A 20,744-nucleotide genomic window follows, 5' to 3' on the forward strand; every position below is an offset into this window, starting at 1 on the left:
TGTTGCCCATGCAGCAGACCCCCCCTCTCTTCGCAGCTGAAGGGTCCAAGGGAAAGACGGAGTCGATACAGCTTGGGTTCAGGTGCGCCGCAGGAGTTGCCGGTGTTGACTACAACGTCAAACCGCCTTAGGGACTCCGGCTCCGGATTTTCTGTCGGGGTTTACTCCCTTAGCCTTTCCCCTGAAGAGGTATGCCGCAAGGCAGCGGAGGTTTTTTGGAGTCAGAGTTTTCCTTCTCTGCATGTAGCTTTTATTCTTTAAGTAAATGAGATACAGCCATTTAATCTTTCTTCTTCCTTCACCACATAAGGGTTTTCTTCAAATGAACCTAAAATACCTCTCATGAATACTCCTTTTTTTAACTGAATGCTTCTCTTTTGAAATTTTTTCCTCAAGGTTCTGATGGATCCTCTTTTTAAAAATCTCTTAATGAAAAGTTTCAGACAAGCACAGACCCAGAGTGATACAATGAAGCCTTAGGGGCCATCGCTGGTTTCAGCCTGATGGCCTCTGTTTCTGTGCCTACCCCACACATGACTAGGAGGTTGTGTAGGCACGGCCCAGAGTGGGAGAGCAAGTCCATGCCCGACTCCAGGTGTGGGAGTCATCAGTATAGAGATAGTAGAAGCTACGGGAGTGATTGGAACCCTGGGGGAGGGAGAAATGGGCAGAAGGTGGAAACTCAATACAGGAAGATAAAAGATTGTTTAACCCTGTGATACTTAAAATTAGGTGACATACTTAAAATTAGGTGTCTTAAAACTGCACTTGGTAAAAAGAGGCCCAATTTCTAAGCTGCTCAGTAGTGTGTTCATATATTGAGCAAACATCATGTTCTCTCTTATTTTGGCAGGTGGCCAGAGAAAGCAATGTTACTATTTCATCTCTTCTTTAAATATGTAATAAAAAAAAAAAGTAATCATAAGTCTTGATTGAACAGCCCCACCCCCACCCCAATAGAACATTTGGATAAAAGACCAAAATGTTGAGGATATGTATTTTGAATTCATATGATTTATTTTAATATTAAAAAAACAAAAAAACAACTGTTGTCAAGCACCTGTCAATAAGTTGGTGAAATTTAACAACCCTTGAGAGAGGGAAAAGGGGCAGGTAAGAAACCTGAGAGCTGGGGACGAGGGGACACCATTTTGCTTGTTTGATACCCCATTCTGAAGTTGCCACCCCAGGGCTACTTGTCACTAGAAAGGTTGTCTTCTGGGAGGAGGCTGGTCCTGGACTTTGGAGCAGGGGCGGCTTCTTGGGGAAGCCCAATTTAATTGGATACTCAGTGTGTGTAGGGAGCGGTGCCTGGTGCATGCCTCATGGTTATAGCACATGTGGGGTGGGGCAACTTGGTCTGGGCTTCCTCAGAGTGGAGGAGAATGGATCTAGGCTCACCTAGAACCATTTGGGCGGGGAAGCACTGATGAGATTGGGGGTGGATTCTAGGTAATGAGCTCTTGGTTTTTCTCTTGAGAGGTTTTGATTTGTGGTGGTTCTGGGGATCATGAGTGCAAGGAGGGAGGATTAAATACAATTCACTGAAGGAATCCAGGAAGAGGCAGTGGGATTTCAACCCGGACCTTCAAGGATGGGGGTGGGACTGAGAAGCAAGGAAATGGACATTTTAGGCTGGTAGGAGCCACATGAGCTAAGATGTGGGTGGGGAGGACAGCTGTTCTTAAGGAGTGCTGGTGCCTAGGAGGTTACTGGGAAGGATTTTGAGGGTGCCATACCTGGATCTAGGATCAGGTCTTGTGAGAACACTTAATGAGCACAGGGATGGTGACCTCCCCTCACCCTGGCTGTGCCAGCCATGTAGTCCAGGCCTATCTTCAGGTTTGAGGGCAGCTGGCGTGGACTTGCTGGCTGGGAGCCGCACGTCTGGGTTTCCAGTTCCTGCCCCCTCCCTCCACTCTCCATCTTGGGAACCTCAGTTTTTGGAAGCAGTTCACTTATCTGTAAAATGAAGGTACCTCAGTAACCACTTCACAGAACTGTGTCTCCAGTTGGGTCCTGGGCATGCTTCTGGCACATGGACAAGCCTTCTGTGCATGGGAGTGGGCTGATGTACCTTGGTTAATTTGTCTTTTTATAAAAGTGCCTCTGATAGCTCCATCCCATTTCTTCTTTCTTGTCTTTTTTTCTTCCTCCCCCAAGGTATTAGACCTATCTTGATTCCTTTTATTTGAATACATTATTTAAATATCTGTACTTGCCAGTTTTACACAACTTTCTGTGATTTTCGTGCATGGTTTTAGAGAGTGAGTCAGGCAGTAACCGCAAGGCTGCTCTGCTCAGGAGGGACTCCAAATGGTCACTCAGGAGTCCTGGAGCCTGAGGTGTGGGCTGTATGCTCCTTGGTGTCCCCTACACTGTAACCAAGAGCAAGTGCTCCTTGAGAAAACATGTTACAGGAAGCCTTTATCCTAACAGCCAAGAAATTGAGACTTCGGAAGGCAGTTTATTAAATTATGTAAAATGCACATATGTCATTGGTTACAGGAATTTAAGTATTTATTGAAATTATAAAAGGTGGCTAATTTAATATGCTATATGCATTCCCAACTTGCTGCATGTTTTCTTGATTCTGGGAGGTATTATTTTTTTTGGAAGGAAGACAAATGTGAACTTTTATTTTGTGGGACATTGATGGAGATGCTCTCAAACACTACGTTTGATGAGGACAGGAATCGCCAAATGTAATGTAGAATCAGAATGGTCAGTGGTTGGATTGAGAGAGTTTGTAGAATACCTGTTGAAAATGACATAGATGATTGTCTATGGCAGATTGAATTTGGCTGCTCAAGTGTTTTAACGTTTAGTGATTGTTTTAAATTCTAAAGTTTTGAATTCTGTTTGTGGTCATTTATCACAACTCATGGAATTAAGTGGTGGGGAATGATGTAATTTTGAAAGTCAGTCTTAAAACTTTGAGGAAAGTCAATTTTTAATTTAGTTCACTTAGTTTTTAATTGAATTTTTTGTGCATTTAAAAATGATACTAATCTCTTTTCCAATACTTTTATGAAAAGATTCTTTCTTAATTGACTTCACTAGCTTTTTCTATATGTGTCTGTAGCCCACATAGCAGGCACCAGATTACCTCCTTCTGTCCCCATCTCTGCACCAAGATTGCCAAACCATGGCTGGTGACCTACTTATTTCCAGAAGCATCTATACGAGGTCATTTTGACAACTTGGTTTATATAATGAGATTCTGTTTCTAGTCCAATACTGTAATTTATGCTTGTGGATTTTTATTAATTTTTTCATTTTTATTTATTTTATTTTTAAAGAGGGGGGTAGGAAGGGAGAAAGAGAGGGAGACAAACACTGATGTTGAAGAGAAATATTGATCAGTTGCTTCTCACGTGCGCCCCACCCAGGGACCTGGCTAGCAACCCAGGCATGTGCCCTGACCAGGAATCAAATAAGTGCCCTTTAGCTCTGTGGATGATGCTCAACTAACCAAGTCAGGCCAGACAGAACCATTTTTATTAATTTTTAATTGCTTTCTGCCTCCTTTCTGCCATCCCTTGGGCTAAATTTGTTTACAGATTTGTTTAATTGTAATAGACTGTTTCCCCGAGATGTTTTTAGGTGCTGTACTGCATTGAGAAGGCCCCAGGTAATGCTGTCATGGTGGGTGAGGACTGAGGCATTGGAAAAGGCTGCTGGCCCTTGTGCAGAGGAGGAGCCTGCACTGACAACTAGCCAGGGGTCAGGGCGGGTGCGCTGGGTGTGGCGGGGGGGGGGGGGGGTGTCTGGAAATTCAGGGCCTTTGGGTGAAATTAATTCAACAATGATTTGTCTGGAGCAATGTAAAAGATTCTTAATCTAAAAGATCAATGAATGAAAATTAGTCTTCCTTCCTTTACTGCCCCACCCCTTTTATGTCTTTCTTGTCCTCATATTTATTGGCCAATATACTGTCTGAGGGGCAGACACCAGAGATACAGAAAAAGAACATGGCCCAGCCCCCGCTCCTGAGGCCCACACTTTCTGTGGGTGTGTCAGACTTGTTAACAAGGTGTGATAAGTCAGGTGAATGTGAGTGTGAAGTATAACAGCAGAGGGGGAAGTATTGGGTTGGCAAAAAAAGCTGTTATATTTTATTCAGTAAAATAAAAGATACCATTTTTATTTTCACCAATAACTTTATTGATTGGATATTTTGAGTATGTTGGCTCTCTCTCACTGTTGGCTTCTAGTGGGTAGAGGCCAGGGGTGCTGCTAAACATCTCCCAATGCATAAGACAGCCCCACAGCAAAGAATTATTTGGCCAAAATGTCAGTAGTGCCAAGAAACTTCACAAACAACTTCTGACACATTCGATCAGTCACAGCACCTTCTCCATACACTGTACAAATCATTTTTGGGGTTTCAGATGCTTTTTTAACATTCTTGAAGTAATAAAACATAATACATTGAAAATGTTGTGTATCTTCTCCCATCTTCAAAATTAAAGTGACTGCACAAAAATATACCAATTTAGATAACTTTAAAAAATGCACAGTGATATGACACCTGTCACAATACAATAATTGTTTCGAATGAAGTTAAAGACAATTAAGCATTACTAAGGCAATCATACAGAAAAAACATAATGGACTGTTTGGCCAATCCAAAAATAAAAAACACACCCACCCTGTGGGAGGCAGGGAGGTGGTGCTAGGGCAATAGGCCTTTTGGCCTCTTTAAAAAAATTTTTTTAATGTTGGTGGCTTAGAATTGAAGCTGTAGAGTGTGAGAACAAGACTTTTCATGAAAAATAATTGTCACTGCCCTGTTCTCCCTATGAGTGACCTCAGGTGAGGTCTGTGGCTCCCTGAGCCTTGGTTTCCTCTTCTGTAAATGAGGTGATTGAAGTACATGAGTTCATGTACTGGTAAAGGAATTCTTGTAGTTTATTTATGGTAATGAAATTGGGCTGTGGTCCGTGTGGAATGTGTGTGCATGTTAACGGAGAAAACAAAGGCTGAGATGGTTCACTTAGTTTGTGGCCAACACGTGGCTCTTCTCTTACCTTTTCTGACACAGGCTGGTGACCTTTCCTCTCAGAGTCAGGATTTCAGGGCTGCAGACCACCTCTGCGCCAACCTGCAGCAGGCCCTGGTCTGTGCTGGCTGCGGTGCTGCAAGGGACGGGGATGAAAGGCAGCATTCTCTCTTGTGTAAACAGCTCTGACGTAGGGTTTGCCTCGACTTGTTTGTGACAGGCCAGTTTAAGCCCCTGCCCGTCTCTCATTCTTGAGTGTGGATAAATACCTAACACACCTCTGCAGGGACTCCACCCATGGTAGAAAGGTGCCCGCATTTATCAGATCAGGACCTCTGGGCACCTGAAAGCCGTGTACAGTTCTCAACCTGCAGTTTTATCTGCATCATTCCTTTCTTGTGCTGGTTAAGCCTTGAAATTGTCTACGTCTTCTGGGTATCCATAAATGCAATGATTTTAGTTCCTAAATTATTTTCTTAAGTGTAGCTTAACAGACTCTTGAAATCTTCTTTGAGTGACACTGTTATGTGGTAGAAAGAGTAAGAGCTTAGACTTGGGGTCAGGGTCCAGGGCCCAGGTGCTGGCTCTGCTGGGATTGGCTCCGTGACCTCAGACTAATTGCTTGTGAAGATTAAATGAGATGAGAACATCCCAACATAGAAAAATGGGCAAAGGGCATCGGGAGTAGGAAAATCAGAAAGGAAGCATATGAAAAGGCAGTGCAAATTAAAATAGGTAGCTGCCCTTTTTTTGTAAAGATGAGGAAGGACAATGTCCACAGTCAGTTATGAACAGCTTCATGCTCCTTGAGGTGTCCAGTGAGAGGATAAATTAGCCTAGCTGTTCTTTTTTCTGGGAGGGAGGGATGAGGAGTGGAGGGGATTAATTCGATTATATTCTAAATGACGTAAAAATTTTGTTCTCTTTGTAATTTTGCCAAAGGAAATAAAAGAAATGGAACACCTGTGAAATTCTTTTTTTTTTTTTTTTTTTTTTTTTTAATTATAGGGAAAATTAGAAACAATCCATGGGTGGTAAAACAGACCACATACCTGTAGTATTCTGTTAAAGGTGAATTAGAGATCTGATGATAGAAGACAACCGACTCAGATCATGTTTTTCCCCCTGTGAACTGAATCTGCTTTACAGAAATTAAATCTCAGTGAACACAAAGTCAACGACATTTATAATCAACAATTTATAATCCAATTTGGAGTCCTTCATTTTTTCCTTGTTTCACATACCTGTGTGATTTAGTCAGTTCTTTTTTTCTTTTCTTTCTTTCTTGAGGGGCTATGGCAGGAAACACATCCCTACAATCAGTCCTCCAGCAACAGCATTTATTATTAAGCATAGGTATGGCAGGTGGAGAGGCCCTGGGCCTCCCTGCACTGACCTGCTCTTCCCATTGTGGCATCGGAGCCCATCTGCCCACCAACGAGCTGTGTCAGTTTTTACCTGAAGACACCCTGTGCTCCTGCTCCATCTCTTGCCTGCCTGGTTTATCCCCACATTCTGAAATCTACCCTGTTTCAAGCCCCACTCGGGTCCTGCCTCTTCCCCTGTTGGGTAATAAACTGTCATGTATTTATTTATTGTTTATTTATTGACTGTCTGCCAATGCAGTGTACATGACCCATGTTTTAGGCCATTTCTCCTAATGCCAGACTCAAAGTGTGTGCGGTTGGAGATGAATTCGAATTGGTGATATAGAGATTTACAACTTGTGCCAATTTCTGACTACAGTATTCCCTCACTTATCACGGGTGTTACATTTCAGACCCCCCCACCCCCCCGCGAAGTAGGAACCTTACATTTATTCTACACTCTTAAACCTACGTAACTTTTAACAACATACATATATAGTACTGCAAAATCCCACAATATAGTGAAAAAATTCGCGATAAATAATTAAATACAATATTTTAAAAAACCCTGCGATACAGTGAGGCCGTGGTAAGTGAACTGCGATACAGCACGGGACTGCTGTATTGCTTCTCAGCTCCAAATCCTGGTGTGTTGAGTGTGTGTGTCTTAGGCTCCCAGAGAGCCTGCTGCTTTCCTGCACTCCTAGGTGCCTGCTGGGCACCGCCTTTTCTAGCATTTGGCTGCTCTGTGCTTGCTCTAGCTCTGGCAGCAGCAGTGGGGTGGGGAGCCTGCATCCAGACCAGGCCACTGCTTCTCTGCGCCCCCTTCTCAGCTCCCGCATAGATGCACATGTGGACCCCACGGTCCTGGCTATATAATGAGCTGGCCTCCCCATAGTTGTCCTGCGCAGCTGCCCTGAGCTGCTCCTGGCCAGGCCATCCATTGACATTCTGAGCTCCTGCAGAAGGAGGCCTCTCCAGTTTCCAGTTCCAGCAGCACCCTGACTGGCCTCTGTGTGCATGGCTCCCTCTGCGCGCCCACCCAGCAGTTTAGGCTTACCTGCATCCCCATGGTTTATTTTCTGTAGTCATCCTCATGGGGAAACTGTGTTCCGGGCTTGGTGCCTGCATCCCAGAGGGTGGTCCCTGCTTTCCTGGTGAGTGGACCATCTCTGAACGTCCTTTCCACATTTGTCCTTTCTCAGGTACTTCTCATCTGGGTACACTTTAGAGTTCTAATGCATCTTTATGGTTACTCAGTTATTATATTTTTTTATACTAACTTCCCCTGCTTAATTACTGTGTGGTTTTTGTTTTGTATTTTTTACCTCCTGGTTGGACCCAGGCTAAAATACATTCCAGGTAACCTAACTGAGCAAATAGAAGAATGTGTCAGAGAGAAATTTTCTAGGGCAGCAATTTTCGACCAGTGTGCCACAGGAATTTATAAAACATGTAATACCTATTTAATCAGGGGCACTGACCTCTTTTCCCTTAGATTGTCAAAATAAAAAATGACAGCAGTTAACACAACAATAGCCGTCCAGTGTGAATGAATCAAATTATACTTAATTTTTTTTTTTTTGTCAGATTGGCAAAACATATATATTGTGGTGTGTCGCAGAATTTTAGTAATTAGTTCATGTGTGCCAGGAGATGAAAAAGAAAATTGCTGTTCTAGGGATTTCTCTGAGGGCTTGTTGAGAGCCTGACTGACTACAGTTGTTTGTACATAGGTCCAGGAGCTTGGAGTATAAACATTTACCAAGTCATAGCAGGAGGTGACTACCTGTATTGCAGCATTTCTTTTTAAAAACGATTTCCCACCTTAGGTAAGTAGATGTCCCAAGTTGTGCGCCTGTACTACAGGCCTGCGTGCCTTTAGCATGTTCACCCTGTCCCTATACTGTTGGGGCCTTGGTGGGGTAACAATTGCTGGAGGTCTTCCCCTCACCAGAAAGGAGATCTGGAGGCCCCCTGTTTTGGGATAGGGTGGAGGACGGGTTGGCTCGGATCTGTTGCACGAGCACTGCCGAATCCCACACACAGGGTGTGCTGCATTAAAACACGTCTGCATTGTGTGCCTTTGGTGGGCCTGGGGCTGACTGTGTGGCATGAAGGGCTGGGCTGTCTCCCCCCCACCCCCCGTCCTGTTTACCTCTTCAAGTTTTGCCCCTACTCTCTTAGTCTAGTATTGACTCCCTACTTCTTAAACTCTTAATTAATCTCCCTCAACTCTAGAATATTTTTTTCTATTGTACTTTAGTACTTAAAAAAGTGAGACAGATTTTTTATAAATGTATGTGTTATTTTCCACTGTTATCTCTTTGGAGAAAAGTTTGTATATATTTAACTTACCTAGTTTTTACTGAACACCTCATTGCGTTCATTGAACTTGATCAGATAGATGCCCAAAATGTTTATTCAGCAGGTGCTGAATGAGTCTCAGGTGCCATGTGCTCGGGTGACGGTGGTGCAGTGTGACAGCCTTGCCCAGGTATAGGCCACTGTGACCAGGAGTGGACGCTCTCACTCCTGGGAGGTGGGTGTTAACAGCCAGGAGGTGACACAAGCTAATTTGGAAGGAGTAGCGGCTCTCCAGGAAGGCATTGCAGACAGCAGAAGCTGGGATTTTCTGAAACAGAAACATGTTCACTCTGGTTAGAAGTTGAAGTGTGTGCGGTGTGGAGATGGGAGACGTTGGCAGGCGGCGATGTGAAGGGAACCACTGACCATAAAGGACCCTGACTGGGACCAGCTGGGCATATGAGTGAGAAAATTGGAGGAGTGAGGCTGGTATTCAGAATGAAGCATATCCCTGTGCAAGAGATCTCTTAGACGGGAAGAGGCATGAGGCTCTGAGCTTGAGCTATGGGAATGAAGAGAAGAGGGGACTTCTAGAAAACAGCACACACTGATAGATAGGCTTTGGGGGAGCATAGCATGTGGTGGTGGTCTGACCAAACTGGGAGAGCAGCGTAGCAGGGCCTGTACATGCAGGGGACTGAAGACTGAGTGGCTGGGGAACAGGACATATTTGGGAGCATGATGGGAAATGAGGCATTAGGCAACTGCAGTAGCCATTAGCAGAGCCTACATGGAATAGAGGAGAGGTGAGGAGGGGGTGCAAGTGACCTGATGGAGGTGGGAACACAAGGCTTGTTTCCTGGTTGGATGTGGGGAGCAGGGAGAAGAAGCAAATGAAGGTCGTTCTGGGATGTGCACCCTGGTGCTTGGAAAGTTGATTCATTGCAAGTGGGGCCTGGGAAGAAGGCCTCCACAAAGCATTTAGAAACTCATATCTAGAGCTAACTGGATCAGTTTGTAATCCTCCTTTTGGAGATGATGTTTAAGGCAGTGGATATATGAGTTTCTACAAAAAGTAAATTTATAAAAGAGGCAGTGAATGACAATACTTCAGAAATGCGCTTTCATTTAGTATTTGATGGAGGAGTCAAACTTCTGAAGAACTGTTGAATGCCCACTGCGTGGTTGACAGTAAACTGGTGTGATAGGTTATATCATCCCCATTTTACAAATGAGGAGACTGGGGCTCGGAGAGGCCAAACAACTTGCTTACAGTCACATAGCTAAGTGGGCAGCATCATTAGAACTTAACTTTGGGCAATCTAACTCCGATGCCAGGCCAACTTTCCAAAGTGAAAATGGATCTGGGATTATAATCTTTACACTGAAGATCTAAAACTCTTGTCAGCTTTACTAAAGGCAGAGGGGCAGGATGGCCTCTGGTAGGGTTAATTAATTATCTGTTGTTAGCTAAATTGTCTTTTTTTTCCCTGAAAGTTCTATATGTGCTTATAAAGGATTAATTTAGTGATGATTTGATTTGATTTTAAATGAGTATCATTTGAGGAAAATCAGCCATCCTGGGCTTTGGGGGAATTTAATCAATGGGTACCAGGACATGTCCTGCCAGATAAGTCTCATGTATGATGTCACCTGTGGGGATGTGCAGGTGAATAGTCATTATATGTCCTTTTTTAATTTTGAACATGAAGGGTACTAGTAATGACTACAAAAAAAAATTACTTGACTTTAGCTGCTTTTAAGCCTTCCAGACCAGAAAGCAGAGTTAGACAATGCTCTTGCTTCCTGCCAGTCTCTAGGTGAGGTGTGACTGCAGTCTTGCGGCTGTGCCCCAGGCCTGGCAGGAACCAAGACCAGGCTTCTTGTTTCTATTAAGAAACAAGCTCTAGGTATGGCCCAGCTCTCTGATCCAACTGAGTTACCTCATTTGAACCTTATCTACTGTCTGCCTTGCATGCTAGAAGCTGTTCTCTCCCCCAGAACCACTTAGCTGCAAACTGTCCCTGTCTGTGTTCATCAGAGCAGAACGTGGAAAGGGTTGGCTGGGGCCAGGCAACAGATGGAAGCAGCCTGGTAGGAAAGGATTTAGGAAAGGCATTCTGGCCAGGCTCCTGGAGGGTGGGGGAGGCAGAGGGCAGGCAGAACCATAGACAAGTTCTCCAAAGAGTAAACATGTTTTCCCCGCCCCCATGTGTGGCATCTGGCTTGAGCTCTGTCACTTTTTGCGGGTTCATGTGTCAGGTTTGTGCAAGAAAGTGATCAGGACCCTGCAGACACGGGGGCTGCTAGCTGTGGTTGAGCTGGAGTGGATTTCCAGGCTCCTTGCCGCAGCCTGACTGGACAGGGGTAGCTGGTCACTTTATTTCAGGATTATAAGAGGGCCCTGCCTCTCTTTTATCCTTGAGGGCCTGGGTGTGGTTGCTGGCTCTGGCTCTGACTAGCTGTCCGTGGCCACCTATCTAACTGGCTGGACCCCTCAGTGGGTGAGTGTCCATCACTGATTCAAGAGTTTTGTGAGAATGAGTCTTTGTTGCTGTCGATGGCCATATTAAAGTGTCTTGTGGCCAGCACTCCATTGTTATAGGGCTTTCAGAAACGGAGGGAGCCTTTTAGGATCATCCTCTCCAGTGCGTCTCAGGGTAGAAGTGTCTATGAATGACACATTGCGAGTGTTTGGACTGCATATTGGGAAACAAAATAAGGTATGTGAGGTGTTTAACCCAGAGCTTGGTCTGTAGAGTGATCATTCAATAACTGTTGCTTATGATACCACTCTGCCTCCCATATTGAACTGACTCATGATGGCTTTGTCAGTTAAAATGTATAAAGCTTCAAAATATTTAATACTTTTAAAGAAGATGAACCATTGAAATTAAGACTTGTGTCCCTTTAGGGGAAAAATTGGGAGAATAATAACTGAACAATTAAAAAACAAACAAACAAACAATAAAAACCAACCAACCAAATAAAAAGACTTGCATCCCTTTAGTTTCTTTAGTTACACTCCTGTGCAGCAGCACTCACTGGCATCATAGTTTACAGCTCTTACTCTGGAGCTGAACACCTTGGGTTTAAATCCTGGCTCTGCCATTTACCAAGGCTGTGACCCTGGGCAAGTTAAATCATTTATGTGTGACTGTCTGCCTCCTAGGATTGCTAGTGCCTGGCAGGTATATAAGTATTTATTATAACAAAGCAGATGTTCATATTTTACCAATGTTTTTATGAATCCTTACAATAGAGGGCTTCAGACAAGCAGCATAGGCCCAAGGAAAGGTGCAGGTGATCTAGGGATGGATGCGACCGAGCCTCTGCTGAACACTGCAGGCTCCAATACAGTGCTGGCGTGTCTGTGGCACTGCGAGGCCATGACACTGGCTAGTGATGTGGGCTGCAGAAGTGAGAACCCAGCATCAGGAATTTTGTGTGATGTGCTCCCACACCTGTCCCTGGCAGTCTAGATGTGTGTGGTAGGGGCTGTTCAGGGAGAGCAATGGGGTGGCAGCATTAGAGAATGTTAAAAGAGCCCGTAATCCCAGTGCCCTGATTAAACCGGTTTTGTTTCTGTGTGGTATTTTATCCTGATTGTCACATAGTCTGTACTATTTTGTAATCCATTTTCAGCTAAAGAATATGTTTTTCTGCTCTACCTTGTTTTTCTAAATGTTTTAATTACAAAATAAAAGAGGACATTGTTTGTCATTAAACAAACAAAATCAACCAATGTGTTTTAGAACTTTCAAAACTGGCTCTTGTTGGGGAGACTTCATACCCAAGTGCCAGGTGAAAAGCTAAGGACGTTCTTTTGTTTGTACATGGGATTTTCTCTATTGCTGTTACTCACAGTAAAAATTCTGTTTCACAGTGAGGGTTGTATAACATCTTCCCCAGTGCTGGGGTAAGTTTTCTTACTCAAATTCTTCTTAAGCAATGTATTGAATAACTTCCTGCTCAAAAACGGACACGGAATTGTTTTGTTTTGTTTTTTTTGTCTGCAGCGGGACTATTTAGTCAGCTCTCCAGAGAGCTTTTTCCCACAGATATTTTTATGGTGTCACTGCTTTATCCTCCTTTCCATGAACTTTGTTTTGTGGTACAAGTCTGCCAAAAGCAGAGTTCTCATGCGAGGGACTGTGCCCAGTTCCCAAATGAAAGATGACATTTAAACTTGATGGATATATAATTGAGAATCTCGGTTTTCCCACCCTTCCTCCTCAGATTGGTTGGGAATCAGTGCCCTTTAGCAAGTCATGATAAGACTTAGCCCCAGCTGCATATTTGGAAATTTGAACAAGGAAGACTGGACGACTTTTAGAAGGGGGGCTGGGTGCTTCTAGGCAGTCCTATTTCCCTTTTTCTGGAGAGTCTTGGTAACGTCAAACGTACCATGACCCTGTGCCTTGGGTCTCTTCAGTCTTGAGCTAGCCCTTGAGACTTCACTGTTGACCTAGACCAGTGCCTTCAGTGTTGACCTGGACATGCCTTGTAGGAAAAGGAGGAGATCCAAAGAGCCCTTGTTATTTCACGCGTATGTAACATTCAAGCAGCTCAATTAACTCGCCCTCTGAGCATCCATTTTTCTCACTGGTAAAGTGCTATCCTCTCACCTTGCCTTAGAGCAGTGGTTTTCAACCTTCCTAATGCCGCGACCTTTTAATACAGTTCCTCATGTTGTGGTGACCCCCAACCAGAACTAAAGCATAGTGATTAATCACAAAAACAATATGTAATTATATATGTGTTCTCTGATGGTCTTAGGCGACCCCTGTGAAAGGGTCATTTGACCCCCAAAGGGGTCGCGACCCACAGGTTGAGAACTGCTACCTTAGAGGGTGCAAATGAGAAATGGACAGAAAAAGGCTCTGCAGACTGGAATTCTTCGGCATACAGAAGGTGAGGATGGTACTCCTTTGAGAGCTACAAAGGCCTGTCTTAGCCGAGGGGTTGGGAGGTCCTGGCTGGATGTTGATCATGGAAATAAAATCCTGAATTGTAGTGGATGAAGCTGGAAATCTTGGCCAGGGTCAGCAAGCCCAGTGTATTCCTCAAAGAATTCCCAGAAGTAGGGTCTATGCTTTCTGTGATAGAAACTTCAAACCCTGTCTTCAGGTGGTTCTGGCTGAATCGAGACATCCATGGCCTTGCCCCATAACCTGGAGGCACAGCTGACCCCTTTACCTGGAGTCATCTCACAGATTATTCACCATGAATCTTTTCCTAGGAAAATTAACTTAGGAAAATACTGTGCTCTCCCTTTTTCCCTTAAGCTGTCTGTACTCTTTTACTCTAGAATTTCAGGACTGGTCTACTGACTGATATTCATATTCCTCTTCTGAGTTGAAAATTTCTGCCAGGTGGTTAGCTGTTCATAGAGTGTGCTGTTTTTTCCTGAGTACCCTTCCAAATCGTTTCCCTCTTTCTATGTTCACCCCCATACCTTTCCTTGTTGCCCTTTTCCCAGCCTGTTTACATGAAGGGCCTAAGGCCTAAAGATCACAGATACTGGGTGAAGTGCTATGTAAGCTTTAGTTTAGTTTAGTTTAGTTTAGTCTCAAATCTGGAAGCCAAAAGTAAAAAAAAAATTTTAAAAGCTTAAAACTCAATGATTCATTTTCTAAAGAAATAATTAATGTTTCTAACTGTATGAAATATTAATGCAAGTGCATTCTTGGTGTCCATCTGCGCTTTCTTGTCATTGCAAGTAAGGCCCATAGCAAATGTGTACTGAACATGGACCTTCAGTTTGTTCATAAGGTTTGCCCAAAAGCTCCTTTGAAATGACCTAAGGAGAATGTGGAGCTTCGACTTAGGTGTGGACATTTTGAATTATTCAGACTGTATGTGACTTGGGTCCTTTAAAAATGTAATTAAGGAGTCAGAAATGTCTTGTGTTTTTTATTACCTTCTTTGGAGGATGTTTAAGAAGGCCTTTTGTTGGTAGCTCAGTGGTTGGATCTTGAGGGGTGGAGGTAGATAGTGGAGAAGTGAGGGGAGAACTGGATGGTGATGGGAGTCAGTACTGGGTGAGCTGAGGCATGCACCTAACTATCATCTGCCCTATTCTCTAGATGAGCAAAGGCTTTGGGGGAGTAGAGGCTTGTGTTTTGAAAACACCTTTTACTTATATGTCCATAAGCAATTAGAGTAGAATGTACTAAACAGATTTTAAGAGACAAAAAATAGCTTGGGAATTCCGATTGATTAATCTGGGCTGTCCAATATATAATAACTTCATGGCATTCTCAGCTTGACAGATACTTCTACCTTGGGACTATTTGTTAGAACCCAGTGAACTTAAAAATGCTTTTACATTTTTTTTTGTTTTTTAAGTAAGCACTGCCCTTGATTAAAAGATAGTCGCACAGCTTTGTTCTAGAGGTCGGAGAAGAATGGTTACCTCGGTACCACATTGCTTTGGCTGGAGTTCTAGCTCTACCCTTTACACAGCCATCTCTTTAAATCTGTGTCCTCAGGTAGAAAACATGAATAAAAGTAATAGTACCTACTTCACAGGCTTATTGTATTAAGTGAGGTAATGCACAGTGCTTGGGATACAGTCCTACTCTGGGGTTCTTCTCTGGGGATAAAGGCTCAGTCATAGAATTAATCTGAAAAGAAATTTTTTACAGTGGATTGCCATTCCACTTTTTTGGTTTGTCTTTTAATGTCAAGCTTATCTAAGTGGTTATTTTTTGTGGTCATCTGCCTCAGCAGTGTTAGGACTCTGGAGTTACAGCCCCACAAACCGTGTCATCACTCTTTCTTAGCTCTCTTATTGGCTACAGACTGAAATCTATTCTTGGCTTTTGATATTTCACTCAAATGTCATTTTCATTTCTCTTTCTTTTTCTATGAACAGCAGAGATCTCAAGTGTACACTTTGAGTTTTGACAAATGTATACACCCATGAAATTTGCATTCTGATCAAGATATACATAGTACATTTTTTTTTAAGGTTTTATTTATTTCTAGAGAGACGGGAAGGGAGGGAGAAAAAGAGAAAGAGAAACTTTGGTGAGAGAGAGAGGCATCAATCGGTTGCCTCTCACACACTCCTCTTGGGGGCCTGGCTTGCAACCCAGGGATGTGCCCCGACGGTGAATCGAACTGATGACCCTTCAGTCCGTAGTCCGGTGCTCAATCCACCGAGCCACACCAGCCATAGCGCATTTCTATATTGTAGACTATTCCCTCCTGCTTCTCTCCAGACAAAACCTCTACCCTACCCCATCACTTTCAGATATCTAGGACCTAGATTAATTTTGCCTTCTTGAACCTGACATGAATGGAATTTGAGATCTGTCTGTCACTCATAATGTACTATTTTTGCTAGTAGCAATAGTTTCCTTTTTATTGCTGGTAGTTATTCCATTGTAAGAATGTTTGATAATCTATCCTTCTGTTGATGGTATTTGGGTTGTTGTCAGCTTTTGGATATTAGAATAAAGCTGGTATGACTTTTCATTATTATGTCTCTGAGCACTCAGTGTGGTTAGTGGCTTCTTTACCACCTGGCTCTTCACCCTGGGCAAGTGCCTTAATCTCCTCTGCCTTTGTTTTCTAATGCATGAAGTGGTGGGTTGGGAAACAATAAACTGTTGGGACCCCCACTTTTAAAAGAATTAAATAGAATAAAATAAAAAATTGAAGTGAGTTACATGAAACTATGCACATTGCAACACCTATAAATACATGGTGGAGCAAAAGTAGGTTTACGGTTGTAAGTACATGAAACAAAGTTTATTCTTGTGTGATTATTTATTAATGATTGTATTATTTTCCATAGGAACTGTAAACCTACTTTTGCCTCACCCTGTAAAGTTATATGTGTGTGTACATGTATGTACTGGATCACAATATAAAATTATTTGTTATTATGAATGTGGGCAGATCAGTTTGCAGCACACTGGTTTGTATGTGTCCTTGTAAGCAAGGAAGTTGAAACATGTGTGAGGTTATTTAGTAAATGCATATTTCTGCCTTTTGGTGTCTAAAACAGCCACAGTGTTAACAGCTACTTATATACTGCTTGCTATGGGCCAGCCACTGTTTTAACCCTTTAAGTGCCAATGTCGCTATGAGCGATGCTGACAAATTTCCCCAAACGTGCCAGCATCACTCCCAGTGACTCTTTTTTTGAATGGCTATAAGTATAAATAACAATGGAATAATACATATTTTATGTTTTGTTCTCTTTTTTTTGTACCTCAGATTATATATTGATATAACTTTCTCATGTTGATTCAAATTTCGAATTTTTATGATCAAATACTGACATATTCTGTTATAATTTTTACTTAATTTTAAATGGTACTTTCAATTTCATTCATCTTTGCAATAATTGTCGAAACTATGCAGTGTGCATGATAAGAAAGCTTTTGCTAATGGACATTTTCATTGCTTCACAGTATAGCATTAGCATTTTGTTTATAAACTTTTTCACTTTTGGTATCTATTGATATATGTCTCCAGTGTGAATGCCGTGTTCATTGTTTTTGTGCGTTATAAAGTTTTTATTTTCAAAAATTTATGCAATATTTGGCATACTTCTTGTTATCCATGTTGCTATGTTTTTTCAAATTAGAATCATAGGTTTTATATTATGCCATATATTATACTTCAAAAGCCATATTGAAGGAAAGAATTTATTTTTTCTAAAATAGTTATAATAAAATAATTTTAATGCAATAAACTTTTTGCTAAATTACTTCAAAGAATACTGCTTACAAAAGAAGAGTGTATTTACTATATGTTGTGAAATTTTCAGCAACATATTATGAATAATAATGTTTTACAGACACTTTTCATAAACTCTGCATTTCTCAGCAAAATAGCCTGGCATGTCTCACACAATTTTTAGCAATTACTCATGGCACTCAAAGGGTTAAAAGCTTTATGTATAAAATCATGTGGCCCTCACACTGATCCTATGAAGTGGGCGATTATCTCCACTTCATAGATGGCGAAGCTGAGACATCAGTTATACAACCTGCCTGAGGTCACACAGCTAGAATGGTAGGACTATGATCTGAACCTACGCCACGCCAGTCTAGAACCTATGCTCTAGCCCACTCTTCCAAGGAAGGTAACAGCAGAGGCAGGTGACATATGTGAGCAAATGTAGATTAATAATTACTCAATTAATGCAATGCCTTCTCCTTTTTATTCCAGATATGAGAAATGACTGTTGGACGTCGAAGAATAAAGTTTTTGGGTATCCTGATGATGGTAAATGTCTTCATTTATTTGATTGTTGAAGTCTCCAAAAGCAGTAACCAAGAAAAAAATGGAAAGGGGGAAGTAATAATACCCAAAGAGAAGTTCTGGAAGACATCTGACCTTCCTGCGGCATATTGGAACAGAGAACAAGAAAAGCTGAACAGGCGGTACAATCCCATTTTGGGCATGTTGGCAAACCAGACAGGGGAACTGTACGGGTTTTCCAATATAAGCCATCTGAATTATTGCGAACCTGACCTGAGGGTCACGTCTCTAGTTTCAGGTTTCAGCAATTTGCCGGACAGGTTTAAAGACTTTCTGCTGTATTTGAGATGTAGAAATTATTCACTGCTTATAGATCAACCGAATAAGTGTGTAAAGAAACCCTTCTTACTGCTGGCGATTAAGTCCCTCACTCCACATTTTGCTAGAAGGCAAGCAATTCGGGAATCTTGGGGGAGAGAAACCAATGTGGGGAACCAAACAGTGGTGCGAGTCTTCTTACTGGGCCAGACCCCTGCAGAGGACAACCATCCAGATCTTTCAGATATGCTGAAATTTGAGAGTGAGAAGCACCAAGACATTCTTATGTGGAACTACAGAGATACTTTCTTCAACCTGTCTCTGAAAGAAGTGCTTTTTCTCAGATGGGTGAGCACTTCCTGCCCAAACGCAGAGTTCGTGTTTAAGGGCGATGATGATGTTTTTGTGAATACCCATCATATCCTGAATTACTTGAATAGCTTATCCAAAAACAAAGCCAAAGATTTGTTTATAGGTGATGTGATCCACAACGCTGGACCTCATCGGGATAAGAAACTGAAGTACTACATCCCAGAAGTTGTTTACACTGGTGTCTACCCGCCTTATGCCGGGGGAGGTGGATTCCTCTATTCTGGCCACCTGGCTCTGAGGCTGTACAATATAACTGACCAGGTCTTTCTCTACCCCATTGATGATGTTTATACTGGAATGTGCCTTCAGAAACTTGGCCTTGTTCCAGAGAAACACAAAGGCTTCAAGACATTTGATATAGAAGAGAAAAAAAGGAATAACATTTGTTCCTATCTAGATTTGATGTTGGTACACAGTAGAAAACCTCAAGAGATGATTGATATTTGGACTCGGTTGCAAAATGCTCATTTAAATTGCTAAAATATATACAAACTAAATTTTGCATAGAAAGATGTATCTTTGATAGTTTCCATGTTGTGTTCTCTCATTAGGGGTAATTTCTATGTTAAAAACTGTCAATATTGCCTTTATAAGTAGTATCTATTTGAGGGCCTCTCAGTCCTTCAATATGGTACTTTCTGAAGAGGGAAAGCAGAAGATTGTAATTTTTAGAGAAGGATATGGCAGGACAATTGGTTCTGATTCTTCCTACTAGCTAGTGGTCATTATTTTCTCATTTGCCTGAAATATTAAGTTTTTGGAATTTGACTATTTTAAGTTATTTTTGTTTTGCCCTAATATGGTAATATTCCTACTTTCTATGATAATGAGTGAATTATGTGCAATTTAGGTGTTTATTAAATATATCGGCTACATATGATTTGTTATACATGGTTCAACAGTTTTTGTGAAATGGAATTTTATTTTCGTGAAATTTGAATAAATTTTTTAAATTGTCTAGAAAAAATTGACCTCTGTCAAACTTTTCTGCCACCCCAGCAGTATTTTCTTGTGTTAATACAATCAGTTAATTTTGCAAAACGAGAATCACTGTGTTACCAAGTTTATCTTGTTATGGTCATAATAAGGAGAATATAATATAGGAACATAATAACTGTTCTTGTATTTGGTTTTGTTGGATGGTATTATAATAGTCTCTATTTTTAGTATTTGCAAATAACAAGTATGATTCCATAATGGCCAACTAAAGATTGAATTGACATTGGCAATAATACTGTGTTTATGATTTTTAATGTGGACCAGGAAAGCATATGTAACTTTTGAACTTGAAGTGAAAAGATTGAAGTTGTAGACTTTTTCATGAGTGGCTTGTCAGGTTAAAACTCCAGGATTCTGTTCTTGCCATATCTTCACATGTTGCTTATACAAAATTATCCTGAGTAGTGACTGCTTCCCTGTCTCAGTGTAGAAGTGCCTGTGTTTTTATTTATTGTTCAGATCAATGACCAAAACATTTTCTTAAATATATTTTGTGTAATATTTTATTTGTATACAGTGTTGTTGACGAAATATTTAACTAGAGCATGGTATTTTAAATATAAGGTGTAACATGTTAAATAAAGCTGTTATTTTTGAATTTTAAAATTCATTTTTGGGGGAGCTGTGAACTGCTAGAGTTGACAAAATTCTGCCAAACTTGCTTATATATACCATCTTGTAACATGCTTTCTTGAAATTTTTTTGTGTGTTTATAGAGATCAGGATTCTTACCAAGTGTAATCCTGGGGACTGTAAGAAGATGAAAATAAAGTCATTGTATTTTTAAATGTCATGTATCGTGTAGTAATCTATGATTTTTTTTTTGTTTTTTGTATTTGATTCCACTTTCCCCAAAGAGGCCATTTTTGCCCCCAGAAACTATTATAGCGATATAGAAGTATAACTTCTCTGTTTCAGTGGGTCATCTGTATTCACATTTAAAAATCCTTAAAAGTGCTTTCCCAATTCAAGTCTTTAAAGAGGAGTATGAATATTTATTCATTTTCAGTGAGTATAAAGAACTTAATTAGAAAATGGAGCAGCATTTTAAAACTTATTTTATTATCCTAAACCATGTCCATTTTGGGGTTTGTATCCACAGTGATGAGATATAGAGGCAACCTGCCCTGGCCGGGTAACTCAGTTGCTTA

General features: G+C 41.5%; 1 protein-coding gene across 2 annotated transcripts in view; it reads left to right on the forward strand.

The window, feature by feature from the left end:
• Positions 1 to 20,386, forward strand: part of B3GNT2 (UDP-GlcNAc:betaGal beta-1,3-N-acetylglucosaminyltransferase 2) — a 28,339-nt gene extending 7,953 nt beyond the window's left edge. Inside the window, exons 2-3 of one of the 2 annotated variants that reach the window (XM_090280264.1) lie at positions 8,109 to 8,204; positions 17,872 to 20,386. In XM_090280264.1, coding sequence (XP_090136390.1) covers positions 17,881 to 19,074 — 1,194 coding nt within the window. In that variant the 5' untranslated portion in view covers positions 8,109 to 8,204; positions 17,872 to 17,880 and the 3' untranslated portion in view covers positions 19,075 to 20,386. The remainder of the gene's footprint in view (positions 1 to 8,108; positions 8,205 to 17,871) is intronic. The other variant, XM_090280263.1, reaches the window with a different exon arrangement.
• Positions 20,387 to 20,744: the final 358 nt, after the last annotated feature.

This window comes from Furipterus horrens, unplaced genomic scaffold (genome assembly GCF_987537825.1).
Source record: "Furipterus horrens unplaced genomic scaffold, mFurHor1.1.pri manual_scaffold_6, whole genome shotgun sequence".
Classification (NCBI taxonomy): Eukaryota; Metazoa; Chordata; class Mammalia; order Chiroptera; family Furipteridae; genus Furipterus; species Furipterus horrens.